The sequence below is a fragment of the Lygodium microphyllum genome, chromosome 17 (genome assembly GCF_053477565.2).
Source record: "Lygodium microphyllum isolate KBCC chromosome 17, Lygodium_microphyllum_v1.1.10, whole genome shotgun sequence".
Classification (NCBI taxonomy): domain Eukaryota; kingdom Viridiplantae; phylum Streptophyta; class Polypodiopsida; order Schizaeales; family Lygodiaceae; genus Lygodium; species Lygodium microphyllum.
In genome coordinates this window covers 4,832,430-4,850,907 of record NC_141151.1, presented here as the reverse complement: position 1 = coordinate 4,850,907, position 18,478 = coordinate 4,832,430, and the positions used below count along the sequence as shown (strand labels likewise).

General features: G+C 43.7%; 1 protein-coding gene across 2 annotated transcripts in view; it reads left to right on the top strand.

Annotated features, from left to right (window-relative positions):
* The first annotated feature begins 623 nt into the window (after positions 1-623).
* The window catches only part of LOC148021525 (protein HAPLESS 2-B-like), a 309,826-nt gene continuing 291,971 nt past the window's right edge, over positions 624-18,478 (top strand). For both annotated transcript variants that reach the window (XM_087696627.1, XM_087696629.1), the window contains exons 1-2: positions 624-994; positions 16,619-16,756. In XM_087696627.1, coding sequence (XP_087552753.1) covers positions 770-994; positions 16,619-16,756 — 363 coding nt within the window. In that variant the 5' untranslated portion in view covers positions 624-769. The remainder of the gene's footprint in view (positions 995-16,618; positions 16,757-18,478) is intronic.

Here is an 18,478-nt window from a genome sequence, read left to right as displayed (position 1 = left end):
GCACTTGGAATATGGGCCTCCAACCTCCGTTCACAACAGCACACGAATGCGCCCTGCGTGCAGGATTTTCCTGTGGGTAATACCGAGAGCTTTTTGGCTTTCGGTACCAGGTCAACACAGTTTACTTTAATGGCTGGGTTTACTATTATGTCTACGTTTACTTGTAGTCCACGATTCAAAAACTTGTATTAGAGATAGTGGGCCCCGTAGAATCTACTATCTTCTTATTGCCAACCCATGAAATCAATTTCAATGACTGGCGATGCATTTATAGTCCTGGATGGGTTTACTTTTGCATGTGGCAACAAACATCCCCGAATTTCGAGACGCCGTTGCTCCGTCAGATCCAAGTTTCGGGCTGGTTGGGTTTACTTTTGCATAAAGTAGCGACTCAGATGCGTGCCTTTTTTCGAGGTCAAGAGGAGCCGTTGATTCCAACTCCCCGAGATCATAAAGACCCCGTGGGAGATAGTGCTGAGGGCACCCAACCCCGCGTTCTCTTTTTTTTGGGGGGTTGGGGGACTGCCACGTGGCACCTGGCCCCACCTCTCCTTAACTAATAGTATAGACGTTTTAAGTATCTATGAATGAACTCCTGAAGTATGGCACCATCCTTACACACGATAGAGATTCACATGACAATGGTAGTGTGTTCGTTATTCTTTCTCGCGCCACGAGACCAGTGCCTATCAGATTGCCTAACGCCGCGAGCTCATCCAGCAGGCCATGGCCGCGTAGAGTCCATGGAGCAAACAGAAAGCTGGTGATAATGGTGGTGGTGGTCGTGGAGGAGAGGCAGCTCAACCTTCTGCAGGCTTCTGGCCTCCTGTCCATCTCAGCCATCTTATATCTGATCCTGTGGAGCCTCTTCGTCCGCAGCGGCAAGTGCACCATCCTCTCCAAAAGCGACATCCAGAAATGTGACAGAACCTCTTCTCAGGATATGAAATGCAGGCACAAAATCGTTGTCCAGCTCGCAGTTGCTGCAGGCAAGGTATCTTCCTTCACATCACGGTCAAAGGAACTTCCGACGTATAGAAATCAAGCATTCGATTACTGCAGACAAGAGGAGCAACGATCGTTTCGGTTTCATGGCAGGAAGATTATCTATGATTGAATTAGAAAGAAGTGCGATAGATAGATATCGGCATAGCCAAACCCTACCGAACGGTACAGACATTGAATTAACCTGATCACATTTTTAAACTGCCAGCTTTGAAGGAAGACATAGCTTGGAAAGTATGACGAGTCAGTTGACCTGATCACATTAATGAACCGTCAGCCTGGAAGGAACTTCCGGTCGACAAAGTTGACTACCTCAAACAAGCGCCTTTCTTGAATGTATTAACGGCCAGTTTTTTGATGAGGAGCGCCCAATCTTGTATAATGTCAATCATCCCAGTTTTCTGATCCTGTAGCGCCTTCAGTTCCTATAAAGAAAACTTTAGGGCTCATGTTTAGAGCCTGTCCCAGATTTCAACCTAGTGCTGGGGAAATACCTGCACTAAATGTTTAATAAGTATCAGAGATCATCATATTACACGAAAATGATTGTAAAATGGGGATCACAAATTGACAGCTCTACCTAGAAGTTCTCTCCATACTCTTTGAGTTTTATGCTATCCAACAACACTAGAGAAAATGGTCACAGCAACTTCAGAAACCCACTATAAACTTTGCCTTAAGAGAGAGAGAGAGAGAGAGAGAGAGAGAGAGAGAGAGAGAGAGAGAGCATGCTAGTATAGTGTTGGATTTAGGGTTGTAGGACACACACAACTTGAAGAGGAAGAAGCTTGAGAGCTCACAACACGAAGTGTATTGAGAAGTATTAGTGCAAAAGATTTGCAAAGACTAAGTTTGCTCTAGATAAATGGGCATATAGACAAGGCCAAGGGGAAAAGACCACTTAGTGAGGAAAAAAAATGTTCTAGTGATTCTAAGTATTTTCACACATATGAATACCGAAATATGGTAAACACATCTCCTTTGGGAGTGATGCAGTGAACAAGAGCTAGACTTATGTGTAGGGAAGTGCTAAGCCCACTAGAGTATTATCAATTCACGAAGGTGGATAAATCCAAAGTCTTGCAAGAAGCTTCAAACATCTCATGAATGATGAAGCAAAGCCTTTCCTTTGTGAAAAGATCTATAAGGTTTTTTTGCTGGGCACATAGTCCATGTTTTTTTCTTTTATAGAGGGTCTCTCCTTGACATAATGACAAGACACCTCAATATGCTTCATCAGGGGAAATTTGGACTCACCTTTGGGCCTTGTAAGAATTGCAATCTTATATTATCATCCTATTAAAAAAAGGGGGCCCATGGATAACTATATCCATTGTACCTCAAAACTATGTTATGTAACATATATTTGGAAAGGTCTTGATAAGAGGATTCTAATGCACCAACCTCGGACAAAATTGGAGTTGATATGCTCAAGCTATGGCTCCTTGACCACAAAGCAATCTCAAAAGTTCCATAATTGTAGCCTCACCCTCATCTATCCTTATGGAATATTTCATAGAATCCTAAAGAGCTTAAAAGGCCCAAAAATGAGTCCGAATTTCCCCTAGTCTAATGTGAGGACGGAACATTGGTTCCATGCTTTGATTGTCATTGAAGATGGTGATAGCAGATAGTTGTTCATACCCAAATCATCCAAACGGCTCCAAGCCAAGTACGCTCAACTATACTTTAGAAAGCATATCCACATATATCTCAAGAAATCATCCACAATAAGAAAGTATATCCACATATATCTCGAGAAATCATCAACAATAAGAAAGAAGTACAATGTGTCATTAATAGTGTTAGTGGATGCTAGCCCACAAAGATTAATATGAATCAATCTAAGGGGCTCCTCAACTCTATGAGAGGTCTGTAGAGTGAATGGTGTGCTTTGTAGTTTTCCAAGCTAACAGGATTTGTTGACATTCATGAACAATTTTAGGCATGGAGGGCCCTTAATCATTTGATTGCGTAACAACTCATAAAGAGAGTCATACCCAAGGCTGAAGTAGAAATGCCAAAGACACCCATCATTCATAGGCTCCTGTGTAGTGGCCAAAAAACCTTGAAGCAATGGAACTCCTAGCCCTCAATAGTCGGTCGAGAGAGAAAAGGAGTGATCATGTAGAGACCATTAGGTTGTGCCTTGCCTTGAGCAACTAGATTTACCCCAAGCTTTGGGACATAATATATGTTGTCTAGCAAAGTGAGATCCCGATCCTTGTTAGTATCAAACTTGATGCGACCTAGATCATGGATCTTGACCAAGGCATTGTTTCCACGTTGAACATTCTCAGATATAGAGACTTGGGAGATCAAAATGTCATGCATAGGGGTCATGTGATGTATGGCTTGACTATCCACAGTCCAAGTTGGTGAAGAAATACTTGATTGGGTAGAGTGGGCCTCTATGGTCGCCTCATTAGAAGGTAACTCACAAATATGGAGTAAGATCGCATGATTGGTACCTCTACAGAGACAAGCTAGGCCTGTGGTCCAACAAGCCACTTAGAGATGCCCTCTAGAGTTGAGAACAAATTGGCTGTGATGGTGGTTGATCGATGGTAGTGTGGGTCTGGATACTAAGTGCTGCGTGTATCGACCCAAGTTCCTTTTTTAAGTAAGTCCTCCACTATTCTTGATGTTGGTTGCCACTACCCTACCTTTCCCGTCGGGGGTCACTTGACTAAGGGATGGGGGTTTGATTCTTGGGTTCAGGCTGTGTATCTCTAGCCTTTAAGTGACACTCGTCGTCAACTTGACCAGCCTTTTGACCATGTTTGCAGTAACTATTTTTCTTAGGCACATTCTATCACCCCGGTTTGAGAGTGGATTGGTGTTTCCTTGCGATTCACATATTAGTTTTGAGTTTGGTTTTGATTATGAATTTGATTTTGTTGTTTCTTGCCTTTCCCTTGTTGCCCCCTCTAAGAAGTGGTGACAAGAATACATTATGAAACTAATTGAACAACGGAGTGTAATGTAGTATTGATACTCAAATTCATAGAATGTAGACATGCTGGGTTGTAAAATCACTTGTTGAACAAACTGAAGATATTTCTTTGGGAGCTTGTTGAGGAACAACGTGAGCTGGTTGTCAAGGCACTTAGGAGCCGTTGTAGTGGAGAACGTATTAGCGAGTAATTATTGATATTCAGCCAACTTGACCTTAAGATTATCGTGGTTTGTGATCGTAAAAGATCATGGTTGAGATTGATACAATGGGTCCTATAGCAAGCTACATAGCAGGCAATCAAGTGTTTCCATTGCTCAGATGAAGGTCTAATTGTTGAAGTTGTGAGTGGAAATCAGGAGGTAAGCCTTGGATTAACTCAACGATAGTTGAGGCATTATGTGCCTTTCAAGAATGGACAACCTCAAGTGGAACAAGGTGAAGGTCTGGTTAGGGTTCTAGTCCTTGTACCATGTCCCACACATTTTGTGAGTCTAGGATATGTCTCATCAGATTCGACTAAGTGGTATAGTTAGACCCGTTATAATGAGTCTTGTCAGTTCTATTGTGGGAGCTTTCACTCAACCGCCAAGACCCTTGGACCGCTTATTGTTTCAAGGGTTCCAAGCCGAGCACTAATGGCTACCTCTCACATAGCCGACGCACCATCCATATCTACGGGTGTAGTGAGTTTACCTTGATGCCGTTCGAGTTACCTCCTCTTCCGCGCACTCCGGTAGCTCCACGATCCAAGTGCAAGCTTCAAGCAAGCTCCATCCTCAAGCTCCACACTCTAAGCTCCATGTCCGCGAGTAAGACAAGAGAAGAGAAGAGAAGAGAAGAAGAGAGGAGAAGATGGAGAGCTTCTCCTCCTCGGTCCCTCACCCTCACATACTCACTCCCTCACACTCACACTCCCTCTCTCAAGCACAAGCTCAAGCAAGCAAGAAGAAGGAGAAGAAGAAGAAGAGGATAGCTACTTTTGGCCACACACAAGAATAAGCTTCTCATTCACTTTTCAACTTTATATAAAAAACCCTAAATCCCTTTTGGGCGGTCATCCCCTTTTCCCCTTTTTACATGGCCGGCCGTAGCCTTGGTCCTTTTTCCCATTGTCCTTCTATCTTCCTAGCTTCCTTTTCATCGCCCATCTACATTTACAAATTGCACGGGTGAGAGCCCGGCACTCCTTGAATTAAACCATGATGCACTTGCACTCTTTTACAAAAGTTTTGACTTGCGCTTTTCCTTGTGCGCCTTTCTCCCTTATTTAAGACTCTTCTCCTTGTGCGTCTTTGTCTTCCGTTTCTCTTTTCCTTGGCCTTTGTCTTTTTCTTCTGCTTTAGCTTTTCCGGATTTTCCACCTTCATTCGTTTGAGGGTTAACATTACCCCCCTCCTAGATGAGTGCCAGTCCCATGGCACTCACCGTCGTAGGTAGCAGGCTGTAGCATGCACTGAAGACGTGGATGAGAAGGACACATGTGGCTTCCGTGGAGGAGTGTTGGTGGTGGTGTGGCAAAAGGTCCTGGGGGCCTGTTGGTGGCCAAGGTGGCTGGTGGACGGTTGTGGGAGTTGATGGTAGGGCTATTCTATGTTGGGGATTACATTGATGGCCAGCACAAGTGTTGGTTTGTTGGGGATTCTGCACATGACGATTGTTTGCGGGCTTGTCGGATGGTAAGGGATAAGTATTCGAAGTTGGGTGTCGGTAAAGAGCGATTGAAATTTCGTTGGAGGCTTCAATACCTGCAATTTGAAACCTCTCGTGTGATCTCTCCCTAAGGGGTAGTGCTAGTCTTCTTATCGTGCACAAGACATATTTGATTAGTTTGGGAGACAGGTCGAACTCTAAGCAAGCCTGGAGTATTGTCCTGCACTTGAGGACCCAAACCGTGTATATACTTTGGTGCAGATATTATGTGAGTGCTCGTGCATATTTAGGTATTACTTAGCTAGAAGACTGTTGGACTGGTTCCTTATATAGCAACGGGTCAGTGAAGCAAGGGCTTAGTTGATGGAAAAATTTGTCGATGAAGACGGGGAGTACACTTGAAGATTTCTTGAGACATCATTATGGTCTTGTCAAGGCAATGTAGCATAATTAAGCTTTGTGATGCCTTAGCTTTTGGTGTACTTGTGGCTGCTCATAGTGCTTGAAAAGTATGGTGTACTTTTCCATTGTCTTTCATGCCGTGCTTACCACTATTGATTGTAATGGCATTGAGATGGAGTGCAAAAGAATTGTGCAAGTGGTCCAGGGTGACAGGTTTAACCATAGGCGAGGCGAGCTCCCTAGGTATGTCCTGTCCTTAATGTGCCCTGACCAATTGTGGGGGATGTACAAAGGGCTAGGGGATTAGGGACGGAGCCAGCCGACCAAGGTCACTGGACGTACCTAATTTGAGGACCCCTAGGTGCAGTGCTGTGATCGTGTGTGCTTTTTTTCTTTTTTCTTTTTTCTTTTTTTTTTTGGTCATTTTTTCCTTTTCTTTTCTTTTCTTTTCTTTCTTGCTTTCTTTTTTTTTTTTTTGGTGGAAAAAAAATGAATACAATCAATGCCATACATTGAGGCTATTAGCCTTTCATTTGGATTGAGAAATGTTGGAATCCAAAGGCTATGAAGAATGGATATTACAGAGAGGATGGTGTCACCAGCCTTGATGCTAGAGGAACTGTTGTTGAGATGAAGAGATACACTTGAGATATTGCAAACCTCCTTGCGACACATGCGATGTTGGTACAATTGAGGTAACAACTGCCGTAAGCCAACTATAGAGCTTGACCCAGAAAGAAAGCGTAGCCCATGAATATGCTTTGGGCTATGCGATGTGGGCGGTTGGCAGCGTGGCTTTGTCGCGGCTCTTTGTGGGGTCGATGGTCTTGCGGTGATCGGGCATTGAACACTTTCGCACAAAGACCTGTCTCATCCTGTATCCACTTGTCACTTCATGAGAGTACATGCATGGTATATGTCGCAACTATAATAAACCAGTGCAATGCAAGGAGACATCACTTATCTGAATTCTATGGTGTTGACTTAGATATTTATCACCTGCACTTGATTAGTTTTTCTTTTGCTAAAGACGTGAAATATATTAAACGCAGATATGAAAAGTTCGTACAATTCGGGAATATGTCAACACTTAACAAGTCGGGAACACTTAACCATTTAAAAACAAAAAGTTATGGCCAGTTATCAATTGATAAGCCCTTTATGCATCAGGGGCTACTCGATTTGTACGAGGCGGAGCGAGTCTGGGTGGTCGGGTGATTGGGGCTCTGTTGGTGTGGGGCTCCCGTGGGGGTGAGCAGGGAACATGTCGGCCGAGACATGAATGGTGTAATCCCGGTCCGCTACCGTCTCCAGAATGTCTCTAAATAATTCATTAAATTCCTCTCTTTCCCGAGCTGCCCTTTTTGCCTTTGAGCATCTGGGGCCCGAGCGGGAGCTGGGAGTTCGTGCCACTAGTGCTACCACTTGTTGCGCGTTTCGAGTCTCGACTTTCTTGACTCGAGGATTCTTCGGCCTTCGCCCTGGGCAGTGTCGCTTAGGGCCTCACTTCTTGGCATACCTCTTGATGGTGGGCACATAGCGCTCCGGTGGAGGGGCGCGTGCCACATGCTCTCGCCTTCTGCGAAGAGCGTCTTTGCATGCTAGATCTCCATGATTCTCCATGCGTTCCGTCGCAAAAGGAAACCTGCAAGACGCAATCCAAGGGTTAGACCTTGATATAGGATACAACTGTTTGCGTGGAAGGGATTTTAGTGTGGTTTATGAAGCGCATATGACAAGAAGGGGAGGGGTGAGGCATGCGGTGTTTGTTGTAGAGGAATGGCCTCCATGCTGATGTTCGCGTGGCCTTCAGTCATTAGCGGATATTAGTTTATGCTAAGTTGCATGGATTGGTTGTCGTGGAGTGGGACAGGACACATCCTCGAAAGAGTAGACCAAAAAGGGAAGCAGGTGTATTGGAAAGGACTACACCCTGCCTACACCATCAGGGTTGTTGGTCAAGGCTTCCTATGGCGGCGATGTGGGTTGCATGCTCTCACTTGGAGGTGGGATTGGTCACACACTTTTAAATGCGTGATGAGAGGAGGACTTGAGGAGCTTAGTTTATCTGACTCCACTCTTGTCCCTGTGCCTGACTACCATTGCTTGTGTGTGTTGGCGTTGTTTATACATGGTGACACAAAAAGCAGTGTTTATTTATGTACATATTTATGAATCCATGTCACTTCACGAGGATAAGAACCAAGTGTAAAACTCAGGGTTGTACCGCAGCGTGGCACACGTATCTAGTATTCGTGGCAACTTACTTAATACCGATAGATATTTTGCCACATCGAGTAGCATGGAACCTTGTCCGAGTCTACTGGCTATATGTAACTCCTCCTTAGTGAGAACCTTATCAAACAGAGCGTTCTCTTGGCTAGTTCCAGCTAAGTCCATACCCCGAATGGCAGTCAGCACTCGAAGGGAAGTTGGTGCCACGTAGGTTGGGTCTCTTTGAGACCGCCATTTGGCCAATCGCTCTTCTGAGACCGTCATGATCTGAGCCCCTAGTTCGGCCATTACAATGCGGCTTTCGCACCAACGCTGCTCAAATTGACTCTGGCCTGTTGACAGTCGCTTTAGTAGCTCTATGTCTACGAGATTCGGTCGGCAGAGCACTTCATTGAACGTGACGGTTAAGCGCAGTTCGTCAGCCTCCTCATCAGGGATGAGTCGCATATGTTCATGCAGGAGTCTGTCGTAGTGCCCGTTAAGATGTTCTTGTTTTTCCCACGATAGAGGAAAGGTCAAGTAATCTCCAAGCTGCTCTTTGGGGATCGTGCCCATGTCCGCAAGGACGTAGACATGCGTGACCACTTTGAGCTTAGGCTCCAACTCAGTTAAGCATTCTGCGACACTTCTATGTTCAACAAGGGCCTACTCGGTTACTATCTCATGCAAAGTTCTAAGAGTTTTCTTAGGCTTTAGCATGGCTGGGGGCTCAGGCCTAGATGAGCAAGATTGGTCAACGCTAGGATTTCTTATGCTCTTGGGGTTCTCATGTTTCTCCTGAGGTTTTGCTGCTATTTCGTCACGGTTCTTCTCGGATGTGACTGGTATAGAGTTGTCACCCTGTTGTGATAGCGTTATATCCACTCTTGATTGATCAATGTGAGTTCTATTGTCAGTGGATAGAGTGTTGCAAGCAACTGTTGATGGCAACTGTTGCTTTGGTTTGTCAGAGTACACATGTGTTTGAGGTTTCACCGCTGTTAGGAGAGGCATCAGTGGGTTCATTGGTGGATGGACTCGATGCTTTATTCATCAGCTCTCCAGTGCCCTTCGTCTCAATGTTCTTGGGGTTTACAACCACCTGCAACTGATGCTGTTTTTTCTGCTTTCTCCTCTTTTTCTTGGTCAATAAAGGTGCCTCTCTCAACGATTCAGGACCCTGGGCTATATCGACTGTTGATGTGCTTGGTCGGGCCTCAGCATTTCCCTTCTCTAGTGTGTCCTTATGGGACATAGCCGTGGTTTGCTGAATAGCCTTGCCCGGTTGTGAGGGCACAACTGCCGCTCTTTTCGGAGAGTCTAGCTTTTCAACCAACTCCCTTGCATTTAACTCCTCCGTCCTAGGCTTTAGGCACTTTGAAAGCGCTGGAGTTGTCGAGGGTTTTGGTTGCGACACCTCCTCCACAGGTAAATTACTAAGGACACGTTCCACAAGGGGCATTGTTACAGCCAAGGGCTGTGACTGCTGTGATCCCTGATTGGAAGTAGTAGCAACTAGTTCAGTGGGCTGGCTAACCTTGGTGGATTGCGGTGTCAAGTCCCTAGGGCGATCAGAAGTGGTTGTCTTTTGTTGGCCTTTGAGCACTCATCCGTGTAGATCGAACATGAGCTGATCTAGTCGCATTAGGTGGCTCAGGCATATCCTTGGGTCGAGAGCTACAGATGGCATCATGTCCCACCTCTTTGACGGTTGGAAGCTTAGATGGAGATAGAGATTGGAATTGAGCGGTCGCCCTTGACAACTGCTGTAGTGCTTCCTGTGTCTGTTTGGGAGAAAAGGTCGTAGGAGATCTAGGACTCCTAGGTGGACGTGGCACTAGCTGAATGATTTTCTCAAGGCTATTAGATGATTGTGCCATTTGCTTTGTTAAGCGAGTAGCCTTGCCATGAGCAATGTTGTGCCTATGATGTTTGTTCTCCCCTTGGGAAATCAAAGGCTCATTGGGCACTAATGGCTTTTGTGCACGCTCAATGGTTACATATGATATCTGCTTATTAAGCATGCTAGGTTGAGGCTCTTTCTTTTGAACACTCATGTCCGGCTTCTTACCTCGAGACCTAGAGTTTCTCTTAGATTTCCTCCTGTGCTTCGTTGCTTTTGATGCACTCTGACCTTTAGTCGACCAGGGAGGTTTGGCAAGGGGTTTTGGCACCCAAATCCATCGGTTGCCTGCATAATACCCTTGAGCCTGAAGCAACGCCTTGGATATCCATCGTGGCGTTGTGCTGGCTCTCCATCGACGCCTCCGTCTATAAGGCTTGGGCTTCTTTTGGGGTCTTCTACGATATTTGTAAGTCCAAAGCCCGTCCTTGGCATTGTCTCTTGATCTTTTTGTTTCAAGCATGGCCTCACTCACTGGTTCTCGCTGTTCGACCTTTGCTTGCATCAGTTTTTCTAACAGGTCCTTGCTCTCATTAGTAGACTTGACTATTACGTCAGCAGCTTCCTTGCCTTTCCCTTGAGGTTTGATGGGGTCACCCTTGCTAAAGGTTGTGATTATCCTCACACCTGGTAGTGTCAGGTGTATCCTCTGTGCTACATAGTCGGCCTCACACTTGGTCACCCTTTTAAAGGGTCTTCCTAGGAGGGTTTCTTTCCCGCAACTAGCACTATTTGGAGGAACATGAAATAGGATAGGCAAGCTTTCTGTTTCAATTGTCGTAAGGATTTTGCACTTCCCTATGAGTGCTTGTGGATGTCCCCCATAAGGGCTAAGGGTTGCACTAGTCGGTGTGAGCTCTGATTGTCCTAGTAGGGTCCATGATTCATAGGTCAAGATATTAAAATCTGCTCCTTCATCAATTAGAGCATCGATAATATGCTCTCTTTTCGCGGTGAGTTTGACCCTAAGATAAATAGGTGGTACTATGTCTTCATCTTCCGGGTCTTGGCTTGTAAATTTAAGCCTTCTGACAGATGCCCTTGAGTTCTCGACTGCACGACCAGATATGGATTCTCCATTGCTGTCTTGGATCGTTAGTGCAATGCTAGTCAAGGTACATCTCTCGTCAAGAGTGTCATGTCTAGTCATATTCGCATTTGTAGCTTACTGAAGTTGCATTTTGCTCTGACTAGATACGGTCTGAACACAATGTCTTTGTGTTCTCATGGCGTGGCCTTTTTGCCCTTAATGGCTAGTTTGGCCCATTGATGTTCTAGGGTCTCTGTTTCTTTCTGTTCGGGTATGGGCTTTTGGTTGCTCTTTTGTAAGTGAGAATACATGCTCGTGTAAAGCCCGTTACGGTAAAAGCCATGCACAATTTGGAGGACCGTTTATAGCCAAATTTTGAACTAAGTGCTCTAAATTTTAGCCTAGTGATGGATCTGTGATGTGCCTTTAGCTCTACGTAGCCTTTGGGATCAATCTCGGGGTTTAGATGTGTCAAAATTTGTGTTCTAGATACCTGTCCGATTTTGACAGTTTTCTGTCCGATTCTCAGATGTCGGATTTTCAGGAGTCCGATTATCAGAATCGGACGTCCGATTTTGGGTTGGTCCGATCGGCCCAGTGGTCCGATTTTGCTCACGTCCGATTCTAGGACTCGGATCGAAAAAGTGGTCCGATTCTGGGAATCGGATCGGATAAGGTGGTCCGATTCTGGCTGGTCCGATTTTGGACTGGTCCGATTTTGGGTAGTCCGAGTGTCCGAGTCGGACAGGTTGGTCCGATCGGACGACAGTCCGAGTGGTTCGATCGGACAAGATGGTCCGATCGGATGGTTGTCCCTGATGTTGTCCGAGCGTCCGAGTGGTCCGATTTTCTAGGTGGTCCGATTATGGGTGGTCCGATTCAGGATTGATCCGATTCTGGGACTCGGACGGCTTGGTCCGACTATGCGGCCAACGGCCCGCGAGTTGCACGCGATGCCTCTAGACTGACGTCTACTACACCGAATCGTCCAGCGCCTTCCAGATAGGTGCAAGACACTACAAGGGAATGCCAGACATGCCTAGAACCACTGTGGTGCTCGAATGAAACGGCACTCCAAGGATCTGTGCCCCTATTTCCTTGTTTTAGCCTGTTATACAGCAACAGAGAACCCTACTATTTGTTTCTTTTTCTTTGTTTTTTCCTATCCTAAATGCATCCAAATCACAAAATAAATACCTATACTACTCCATTCCACAACATAAATCTCAGAAAGCAAAAAACCTACTTGCCAAGGAGATCGAATACCATCTTCAATCCCCTTGCTTTCTACCTATCTACCTCAAGCACCGGTTCGGAGGAAACCCCTTACTTTGATGCTCGATTCAAAGCGCGCAAGCGCTCAAGGCTTGAATCCGTGGTCCCGGCAACGGAAGTAAAATGTGGGAGCTTTCACTCAACTGCCAAGACCCTCGGACCGCTTATTGTTTTAAGTGTTTCAAGCCGAGCACTAATGGCTACCTCTCACATAGCCGACGCCCCATCCATATCTACGGGTGTAGTGAGCTTACCTTGATGCCGTTCGAGTTACCTCCTCTTCCGCGCACTCCGGTAGCTCCACGATCCAAGTGCAAGCTTCAAGCAAGCTCCATCCTCAAGCTCCACACTCCAAGCTCCATGTCCGCGAGCAAGAGAAGAGAAGAGAAGAGAAGAGAAGAAGAGAGGAGAAGATGGAGAGCTTCTCCTCCTCGGTCCCTCACCCTCACACACTCACTCCCTCACACTCACACTCCCTCTCTCAAGCACAAGCTCAAGCAAGCAAGAAGAAGGAGAAGAAGAAGAGGATAGCTACTTTTGGCCACACACAAGAATGAGCTTCTCATTCACTTTTCAACTTTATATACAAAACCCTAAATCCCTTTTGGGCGGTCATCCCCTTTTCCCCTTTTTACATGGCCGGCCGTAGCCTTGGTCCTTTTTCCCATTGTCCTTCTATCTTCCTAGCTTCCTTTCCATCGCCCATCTATATTTACAAATTGCACGGGTGAGAGCCCAGCGCTCCTTGAATTAAACCATGATGCACTTGCACTATTTTACAAAAGTTTTGACTTGCGCTTTTCCTTGTGCGCCTTTCTCCCTTATTTAAGACTCTTCTCCTTGTGCATCTTTGTCTTCCGTTTCTCTTTTCCTTGGCCTTTGTCTTTTTCTTCTGCTTTAGCTTTTCCGGATTTTCTACCTTCGTTCGTTTGAGGGTTAACATCTATCTTTACTCTTTGCAACCTTTTAATCTAAATCCCCGTGGTTTAGGCCTTCTACCTTATACGCCTTGACAATGCCCATAAGTTTTTCTTCATAATTCAAAAAATGTGTCAATACGGGAACATGCGGGCCTATTCCCTTGTAGTTAATTCATAAATAGTGAGTACCTAGCTTTGATACCATGTAAAGAAATGCTCGTCTATTGATAACAAACACAATGGTACGACAAAACATAGATTGATAAAAGAACTCAGTAGTGCTAGGGTAACTTAGAGACAATGAACCTTGAAGATGAATGAATGAATAATGAATAAATAGAATGCTCAATGCAGCAAACATACTATGCAAGGTGAATATTGAACCTCGAACTCCCATGTCTTTGGGACTTGGGCAGAGAGTATAAGTTGGAGTGCGTATTGTACTTCGACGGATCCCAAAATGCAGCACATAGCCCCGAAATGTGTCTGGCAACAACAAATGTGGATCTAGAGAGTTTGAATTAGTATTGATAATTAACTACTATTTAGCTACTTTTATTTTCTAATTTATCTAATAATTAGGCATTAGTTGTAGGATAGCAGCTTCAAATTGAGATATCTGTTGGAGAGGGGTTTGGATAGTAGAAAATAGGCGTCAACAATCTGCAAAACAAGATACAGTTGAGTGGTGGGCAACCTGTCTATTTATAGATGAGTGGATCCTCCCAAATTAGGGTTTGGCTCATGGGACACATTCACCCTCTAGGAAAGCATTTCTTTTTTAATGAAGGGTTGATAGTTTGAGTTTTGGGGGTGTAATACAGAGCTAATTAGTTTATAATTCATTTTTAAGCTCAACAGAGGGGCTACCATTGCACACATCCTTAAATATGTCTCTACCAAGGAAAATGGTGATGCGGTAGAGATTGCTTGTATCAAGGCCGTATTATGAGCTCGAAAGGTTTTGATTGAGGGGGCTGTCATATGCCACATGTCCAATGGGTTGCTGTTGAGGTGGGTGGAAATCGGAAGGAATTGGAGTAGTAGGCATGGGTGCAGGGGGAGGACCCCCTCTTAGATGCCCAGGGGGAGGAGTACTCACAAGTAGAGCCATGGTTTGTTGAGGAGAATATCTAGGTGGGAGACGGTGGGCCTTCTTACGACACTCCTTGTTCACATGACTTGAGTGCTGGTAGTGAGTACAATGTCTAATATTTTTGGGCAAATGCTGCCAAATTGGACTAGTTTTTTTGGTTTGGTCCGAAGAAGGGATGCCACCCTTTTTAGGACTTGCCTTTCCTTCTCGAGAGTTCTTTCCACCTTTGGACATCCCCTTTGAAGAAGAGGAGACGAGAGTCCCTAATGAAGTAGACAATGTGGAGGACTTTTTGTGGACTTGGTCATGCAGCCTTCCATAGATCAAGTGCTAACATTCAAACTCATAAAAGGTCAATAGCTAGAATGAAGATACGATTTACTGCATGAAGTGGATGTATTTTGAGGGTAGCTTGTTTAGAAACCATGTGACTTGATTGTCATTTGACTTTAGGAGCCAATGGTGGTGAACTCAATGAGTAGCTGCCTATATTCGGTGATGTTGGACTTTCAGATCATTTTCTTTCTCAATGGAGAATCCTTGCAACTCATGATTGAGATTGATATGTTGGGTTCGTTGCATAGTGGTTGATAAAATAACTCCAATGATCGGATGCTAAGGAAAATGTTGAAGTTGTGAGTAACACTTAAGGCAGCAACAGCAGTGGATGATGGGCTGGTAGAAAAAGCACAGCTTTAGGAGCCACATGCAGGCTGACTTCAGCTTGAGAAGAGCCATAGACAGGCTAGTGGCAACCTCTAGAGCAGGTGGTCGTGGCTGCCAGCAATGGCGGCACCTCTGGATGGTGTAATGAGGGTGAATGATGATGGCAGCACCTGTGGGCTCAAGGGATGATGTGGGATGCAGGGGATAAAGAGTGGTGTGCACATTTGAGTCCTTTTTATAGAACATGTTGGAGCTAGAATAATGTCTAGAGTGTCATACAATTGTCTAGAGTGTCGCACAAAATGGCTAAAATGCCTTTGTGGGGTTGCTTTAATGAGTAAAAAATTGCCATAAAAATATGATAAGGAAGGAGGTACATTTTGTTTGCTCAACATAACAACCATAACAACTTACTCAAGCACGAATTCCTCAATGAAAAGTCTACCATTGATCTCCTGTCTTATGGAAGAATATTGCAACAATGATTGGATGGCAAATATAACTCCTGTTCAATAAGAAATATTGCCATTGTTAAAATTGTATATCCTTTTGTGCATAAGTTTTTCTTGCAAAAGTATGTTGTTTATGCCCAACAACACAGAAAACATCTGAAAATAGTTTGCCACATCTTGTATTGCTTAATTTGGGAAGAACCTCCCTTAAAATGCCGTAGTACAACTGTCATACTTTGAAATCTGCTGGTGTAGAGTCTACAAGCCCTTATTTATCTTGAACTCATTTCCTTTGCTACAGAACCTAAGTTCTGGACATGCTTGCGAACCACTAGCTTATTGATTTCCAATGTCTTCTCTCAGGAAATGGCATCCAATGCCGCCTTAAGGGCAAACAACAGTGATTCTCTATGATCTTGACTTGACACACAGTCAACTAGCTTTTGTGTTAGCATGATGCCAATGTTTGGCTTGAAAAGCATCTCAATTGCCTCCAAAGACCATTTGCCTCATCTTGTGTTTCTTAACTTGGGAAGAAGCTCCCTTTACATTCCACAGTGCAATTGTCATGTCTTGAAATCTATTTGCAATGGAGTTTGGGCCCTTTATCTTCAACTCAATTCTTTGCTTCAAAATTTACTCTCTCAACATTTTTTGCTTATTGATTGCCAATGTATTCTCTTAGAAAATAATGATACCGTGCTGCTGCCCAATGGCAAACGTCATCGATTCTCTATGATGTTGCTTGACTCAGAGTCAACTAGTTTTTGTATTTGTATGTTGCCATTGTTTAGCTTTAAATACCACCATGTGGCTTTTCATTTTGCCTTGCTAGCATGATAATCTAGTAAGAGTGTCCATACAAGAGTGCTCAAAACATTTTAACATTTTAGTATTGCATTATTACCTTGCCATTTGACATTTCAAATTATGTTTTTTATTTTGGCAATAATAAATAAAGATATACAATTCTTGTTTTCTACAATATAGAGAAACATCTTAAAATATGTAATAGCTTACATTTTTGTTCTCTTATGCTATTTTAGAATGCTGATGAAGATGAAATAAGTGCGACAATTGATACAGTGTTGAATGGTTCAACTCTTCAATCATTGCAAGACCCACAAATTATCAAATTGTCAAAAACACGTGTTGGCATCGGTTATCCTCTGGAGTATCTTCAGGTTGTTGCACATTTTATTATGTGTTTTGTGAGTGCCAATTGCAATTTGATAGGAAACCTTGCTCTTACCGTGCTCTTTTTTTTCAACTAGTAGTAAGTGGTTACAAATTAATTTATACTTGGAATAAACTTTATGCATGAGCTTCCATGATAATCGATGAGCTTAATGCTAGGCCATACCTTATTTAACCTTGGCTAGTGGAATGTCATTTTGGTAGAGAATGAGACTTTGCCTTCATTAATGTAGTATAGTTAGCAGTAATGTGGGTTATGTGACATGTCCCAAACAAAATGCTAACCAAATTTTGCCATGCTTTAGCCACACAGGCCTTTCTTGTGCAAGAAGATATCTAGTTGTCAAACAAAGTGTTTGAGTCACTATGTGTTATATTACACAGTACCATTCCTCTTTTGTGCAAATTTGGCACCTTATTTGAAGTATTTTGGGGTTCCTTGATCCTCTCTTTAATCTTCTCCTCTTCAAAGAGTCTTTGAGATTTGACACTATCCTCTCCTCTCATGGGCTTGTTGAGCATAGTCTAGAATAATGGTGCATGGTCCCTACAATGCCTTTCCTCATCATCTTGACAATAATGTTTCATGGTAAGTTTTCCAAGAAATTGCTTGAAACAAAGCCTCTGTCCTGAGTGGCCAATTTGAGCGGTGAAAATGAGAGTGATTATTAGCTATTGCAAGGGGTTTCTTTGGCTTGAGATTCGGTGAGAGGAGATTTTCTTGCCCATGTGATTCCTTTGCTCATCAGCAATGTGTCGTTGAAATTTTCTTGTATTTGTAGACATCCTTCAATGAATTGGTAGGGGTGTTGTGGCACCACATTTTGGTACGTTGGTTGTAGCACGGACAAATAACGAGAGGAGTGTCTAATGCTATCCAAGGCCTTTGTTTTATGAATAAGGTCTTGAACTCTTGTGAGTAAGCCAAGGGCTTGTTTCCCATGTCAAGATTAAGTTGGTTCTTGAAGCTTTCAATCCATTTTGATCACGATGTGGTTTTGAAAAGCGACTTGAAAATCAATCCAAGTTTTCAACTTGTAGTGTAGCTGTGCCAACCATGCATATGCCTTAGTGATTTCATAGTGACATGGAACAAAGGGAATGGGGGCTAGGAATGCTAGAACACTGTTTCCTTACGACAATGGACAAGCAACTCCTTCTTAGTGATGGAATGTTTGAACCATGTTCTAGACGGCCATTTTACCTATGGAACATTCCATTATGGGAATTGACTGTCATAGAATCATAGCTTTGTAAAAGTATGAGGGTCCTAGTTTGGTCCCTAATTACCATGCTTGATCAGCTCCTTTACACATGATAGTTTGAGCTACGATCTTTTGGCCTTTTGCTTTTTATTTATTGTTTCTTTTTCAAACAATTGTATCATGCTATAGATGGTTGTAATTGACGGTTGTGTAGCATTTTGGTCTTTTGTAGATGTACTCTCTCTCTCTCTCAACATCACTCATCCTTTTTTTTTCCATGAAGGTTGCTGAAATTAAATAATTATCAAATGTACAAGAGACTGCCTCGCCAAACACCACTTTAGTCTCTCTCTCTCTCTCTCTCTCTAATTTATCTCTTTTTTTTTCATGATTTTTTTCATGAGAAGTTTAAATTAATGTATAGAAATATTTACATCAAGCCATTAGGCCAGCCAAACCCGCCTAGCAACAAACATTCATGAAGCTAAAAGGATATGAAAACAC